Source organism: Macaca fascicularis, chromosome 14, assembly GCF_037993035.2.
Source record: "Macaca fascicularis isolate 582-1 chromosome 14, T2T-MFA8v1.1".
NCBI lineage: Eukaryota > Metazoa > Chordata > Mammalia > Primates > Cercopithecidae > Macaca > Macaca fascicularis.
Window position 1 is genome coordinate 123616654 of NC_088388.1, and position 6120 is coordinate 123622773.

Sequence of the window (6120 nt, forward strand, 5' to 3'; positions counted from 1 at the left end):
AGGCTGGAGTGCAGTGGTGCAATTTCAGCTCACTGCAACCTCTGCCTGCTGGGTTCAAGTGATCCTCCAGCCTCAGCCTCCTGAGTAGCTGGGATACAGGCCCGTGCCACCACTGCCTGGCTAATTTTTGTGTTTTTAGTAGAGATGGGTTTTCACCATGTTGGCCAGGCTGATCTGGAATTCCTGGCCTCATGTTATCCATCTGCCTTGGCCTCTCAAAGTGCTGGGATTACAGGCATGAGCCACCACACCTAGCCTGGAAAAACTCTTCTAATAGTAGCTATTGCTCATTTCTCTTTGAGAGGAGATAAAGCAGCCAGCAGAAATTTTTGAAGATATCCTTGGGATATTAAACTGATTTCCTGACTCCTTAGTTTCTGGGAATTTCTTGAGTTATTTGGATAAAGAAGCTAATTTTAAATAATAATTTTAGGAAATTCCTAACCATGTTATGATTTTATTCTCAGAATTAAGAAAAAGAGAGAGCAAGAACGTTATGCTGAAGAGCAGAGGATCCTAAGAATGAACTTTCATGAAGATCCATATTCAGGAGAGAAAATGAGTGAGATATTAGCCCAGTTACAACTTGAAGAAATAAAAGGAGCCAGAGAAAAACAACAACAGAGAGAAAAAGAATACCTGAGGTAATTTGAAAAAGTCTTCATGATATTCTGGCTCTAGAGGAGACTTGGTAGAAAGTCATTGTTCTCATTTTCCTTAGAAGAGAATTGATTGTGTCTTTTCATACTTTTCCTCATTTAGGAGTTCATAACTTAACCAAATTTTTTGATTGCCTAATAGTTCTTGGGTGTAGCCCTGCATTTTTCCCAGTACAAAGAGGAAATATCAAGGCTCAGAGATATGAAATAGATTTAACAGTTAAAGCTGGCTGTAAAGTCAGGATTCATGCTCACTTTCTTTCTAGTAGTTCACTTTGCCTGATCATACTTTATTTTTACAGATATGTAGAAGCTTTACGAGCCCAAATCCAGGAGAAAATGCAGCTGTATAATATTACTTTACCTCCACTATGTTGTTGTGGTCCTGATTTTTGGGATGCTCATCCTGATACCTGTGCCAACAACTGTATTTTCTATAAAAACCACAGGGGTAAGTTTCTTGAAGGAATAGTCAGGGCCTAATGGCAATAAGAAAAATCAATAAGAGTAGTGGTAGTAGTAATTTACCATTTATTGAGTGCTTACTATGTGTCAGAGACTGTTATAAACCCTTTTTAAAATAACTATATGAGGCAATGAAAAAATTATAATGAGTTATATTTCTCTTGGAGATCTGTTATCTTCTTGTCTCCATTTATGCTGGGGAAATATTTTCAGCTCATTCTACTGTAGAAGGACTTCAGTTCCAGGTCCTTTAACTGAAGACTATTAGAATTTGCCTTTTATGTAAGTTAGGACTCTATCCAGTTGAATTCCCTATTATCCAAATACTTTAATGGTATGTAACATGGATGTATTACCATGTATATCCACATTAGATTGCTGGTTCTGCCAGGAGGGACTGAGGAAAATAAGAAACAGTATAAACTCTATCAGGAGCATCCCAGGTAGAGAAAACTTAGTCCTTCATATTGTCTTTAATATTTCTATTTCCTATGCATCCTTAAATACATTGATTTATATAGTGTAAAGATTATGTAGCCCTCATGTATACACTAGGAATACTGCCAGTATATATATTCCTAGTGCTTCATCTGTATGATATGAGTTTCTTACCAGCTTTATTTTAAAAAACACAAATCTAATTATGCCATTTCCCTATTCTAAAACCTCTAGGGCTCCCCATTGCGGTATAAGATGCATGGCATATTTGGTGTATTTTCTCTCTGGCTCTGGGCCCTACTCCAGCCTTATCAAAGTTGCTATTCCCAGTATGTGCCATATTGTTCACTCCTTTTGCACCTGACACACTCAGTTCTCTGTGTTCTTTCCTTTACTCTTGTTATTTCTTCAAAACTCATCTTAAGTGTTACCACTTCTGGGAGTCTTCCATCCTGTCCTAGGTAGTTGTACATTCATTCCCAGCTTCATTCTATGATGACATTTTTTTTTTTTTTTTCGAGACAGTCTTGCTCTGTCATCCAGGCCAGAGTGCAGTGGCACGATCTCAGCTCACTACAACCTCTGCCTCCTGGTTCAAGTGCCTTAGCCTACCAAATATCTGGGATTACAGGTTTGCGCCACCACATCCAGCTAGTTTTTGTATTTTTAGTAGATATGAGGTTTTGCCATGTTGGCCAGGCTGATCTCGAACTCCTGACCTCAAGTGATTCGCCTGCCTCAGCCTCCCAAAGTGCTGGAATTACAGGTGTGAGCCACTGTGCCTGGCCTATGATAACATTTTGTATATACCTCTGGTTTGGAAGTATTACATGGCAACTTAATTATTTTTGTGTCCATACTCTTTATTATCTTTTCTGTCCTCACAGAGTGCTTGTCATATAGTAAGTACTCAATAAATATTTATTCGATAGATAGTTACTTATAAGACTCTTGGTAGAGAAGCAGTACTAATAAGATGGAGGCTGGTAGAGTTGTTTAGAATTTGACTTTATTCATTGCTGTGCAAACCTTTTTTTGCAGCATATACTCGGGCACTACATTCATTCATCAATTCCTGTGATGTCCCTGGGGGTAATTCAGCTCTTCGAGTCGCAATTCATAATTTTGCTTCTGCACACAGGCGGACTTTGAAAAATCTATAATAAGAATCTGAAATTAACTGGTATTATTTTGGCTTTTACTTAAAATCAGCCCTGAGAGATTATTTAAGAAAAGCTGTTCAAGTTATAAAATATATACTCTGGAAAGAAATACTGTCTCATGTAATAACTGTCTTTATAATTAGATTGTAATCATTGTTTTAATCTGCCTTGGAACCAAGATTGAAAGCTGACTTACTCGTCTCTTCTTTCTTGTGAACCATATGGAGCCTATTATTTTAAAATATGATCAGACAAGTAAGGCTTCTCTTACTTTGCTCTGCTCTGATCAGAGAGCTCATGTGAAATCTTTGGGATTCTCTCATTTATCATCTTTCTAAAACTGTGTTTTTGAGCTTGACAATACTGAAAATGTCTGGATGAAGCAGAAAAGAAAGTGATGAAATGTGTTTCTGAACATCAGTGGCCATCTATATTGCCATTACCTTTTCTAGATGTATATAAGAATTCAAGATTATAAGAATTTAAATTTGTTGCACTTTTTTTTCTCAAAATTTTTTCTCTTGTTTTTAAAAATATATTGCCTCTTTCCCCATTCAGTGACACTAGACATAGGAATTTTTAATTGTGTAATTTTCTGTTGCAGAAAAGGTAAATAAATCCTTTGTCTTTTGAATATCCTCTATGTGAAATAATTGTGAGTGACATTTGAAAAAGTGAATCTCAAGTCAAAGTGAGTAAATTCTTTATTTCCCTATTTTTAAAATCCTGGTGAATGACATGGCTACAGGGCAAATAAAATAAAAATTGCCGTAATTTTTTGTTATTTCCTTGCAATTTTTCCTGATACAAAATATGAAAAGGTTTAATATTATGATTGAATATACATACTGACAGTTTCTTTTTTCTACTTTCTCTGATGTACGGTGCTGAAGAAGCACTTAGGCTTGTGCTCAAAATAAATAAATAAAAGCCTAAACATCTAGCCAAGGCTTTGAAAATAATTAGAATTACATGAACAAGATTGAATAGTTATGTAACCAGATTATCTAGTTCAGCCAAAATCCTTGAAGTAATTATAACTTGATTCAGCCTTTAAGCATTGTATTTTTTAACAGCTCTATTGAGATATATCATTCACATATTATATATAATTGACACATTTAATGTGTATAATTCAGTGGTTTTTAGTATATTCACTGGTTGTGCAACCATAACCACTATAAAATTTTCACTCTAAAATAAGAAGCCCCCATGATCCAGCAATCTCATTTCAAGGTATATCTCCAAAAGAATTGAAAGTAGAATCTCAAACAGGTATTTGCACACCCATGTTTATAGTGGCATTATTAATAATAGCCAAGGTGGAAGCAACTCAAATGTCCATCAGTGGATAAATAGTAAATAATATATGATATATTCAATAAAATATTCAGTCTTAAAAAGGAAGGAAACCCTGTCACACACTGCAACACTATGCTAAGTGAAAAAAGCAGTCACAGAAGGACAAATACTGTCATATGCAGTACTTTAGGTAGTCAAATTAGTAGAGACAGAAAGTAAAATAGTGGTTGCCAGGAGCTGGAAGTAGGAGGATATGGAGAGCTTTGTTTAAGGAGTATACAGTTGCAGTTTTGCAGGATGAAATGGCTCTGGAGATCTGTTTCACAACAATGTAAGTACACTTAACACTACTGAACTGTACACTTAAAAAATGGTTATGATGTTAAATTTTAGGTTATGTGTTTTTACCACAATTAAAAATTTTTTAAATAGAAAATAAAGGAATCCCTCATACCCATTGGTAGTCATTCCCCGTTTTCTCTCCCAAAATGCCCCTCCAATCATAGACAATCACTAATTACTTTCTGCCCTATAGATTGGCCTATTGTGGACTTTTCATGTAAATGGAATATATCAGATGTGATCTTTTGTGATAGATTTTTTCATTTAACATGTTTTCAAACATATCTGTCTTGTAGCATGTATCAGTATTTCATTGCTTTTCATTGCTGAATAGTGCTTTATTCTATGGATATACCACATTTTATTTATCCATTTATCAGTTGATAGACATTTGAATTGTTTCTACCTCTTGGCTATTACAAACACTGGTATGACCATTTGTTTGCAAGTTTTTCTGTCGACATATATTTTCATTTCTTTTGGATATATACCTGGGAGTGGAATTACTGGGTCTTCTGGCAGCTCTGTTTAACCTTTTGAGAAACCGCAAACTTTTCAAAATGACTGCAGCATTTTACATTTCCACCAACAATATATAAGGGTTCAGATTTCTTCACATGTTCACCAACACTTGTCATTATCTGTGTCTTTGCTTATAGCCATCCCAGTGGGTGTAAAGTGATATTTCACTGTATTTTTAATTTCCATTTCCTCATGGCTGTTAATGTTGAGCATCTTTTCATATACTTTAAGTCTTTCAGAGAACTGGCTTTTCAGATCCTCTGTTCACATTGTAGTTGGGTTACTTGTCTTTTTATTATTGAGTTGTAAGTGTTCTCAGTGTATTCTACGTATAAGTTTCTTATCATATGTATGATTTGCAAATATTTTCTCCCATTCTGGGGATTGTTTTTTCACTTTCTCTGTGATTTTCTTTGCAGCACAAAAATTTTAAATTTTGACAAAGTCTATTTTATCTACTTTTTGTTTTGTGGTTTGTGCTTCTGTTGTCTTGTGTAAGAAACCATTACCTAATTCAGGGTCACAAATATTTACTCCTAAGTGTTCCTCTAAAAGTCGTATAGTTTTAGCTCTTATATTTAGGTCTGTAGGCCATTTTGAGTAAGTTTTTGCATATGGTGTTAGGTAGTATTCCAGCTTCATTGTTTTGTATATAACCAGGATCCCAACACTATTTGTTGAAAAAGACTATTATTTGCCCCAGTAGATTGAAAATACACATGAACTTCTATTTCTGAACTCTCAGTTGTGTTCCATTGATTTATATGTTTTACTTCACGCCAGTGCAATCTGTCTTGATTACTGTAGCTCTGTGGTGAGTTTTGAAGTTTGGAAGTGTGAGGCTTCCAACTTTGTTCTTTTTCAAGATTGTTTTGCTCCTCTGAGTCCCTTGCATTTTCATATGAATTTTAAGATCACCTTCCTACAAAAAGCTGGCTGGGATTCTGATAAGGATTACATTAAATCTATTGATGAATTTGGGGACTGTTGCCATCTGACTTATGAACATAGGGTGTCTGCCCATTCATTTAGATTTTCTTTCATTTCCTTCAACAATGTTTTATAGTTTTCAAAGCATAACATTTGCATTTATTTTCTTAGGTTTATTTCTAAGTATTTTATTCTTTGATGCTCTTGTAAATTGAATTGTTTTCTTGCAGATTGTTTATCACAGGTATAAAGAAATACAGTTTACTTTTTTGCACTTATTAGTTTTTTAGAGAAAACCT

The 6120-nt window shown here is 34.9% G+C and overlaps 1 protein-coding gene across 5 annotated transcripts in view; it reads left to right on the forward strand.

The window, feature by feature from the left end:
• The window catches only part of CCDC15 (coiled-coil domain containing 15), a 98775-nt gene extending 95276 nt beyond the window's left edge, over positions 1–3499 (forward strand). For all 5 annotated transcript variants that reach the window (XM_045370802.3, XM_065529181.2, XM_065529180.2 and 2 more), the window contains 3 exons: positions 468–644; positions 962–1110; positions 2604–3499. In XM_045370802.3, coding sequence (XP_045226737.2) covers positions 468–644; positions 962–1110; positions 2604–2725 — 448 coding nt within the window. In that variant the 3' untranslated portion in view covers positions 2726–3499. The remainder of the gene's footprint in view (positions 1–467; positions 645–961; positions 1111–2603) is intronic.
• Positions 3500–6120: the final 2621 nt, after the last annotated feature.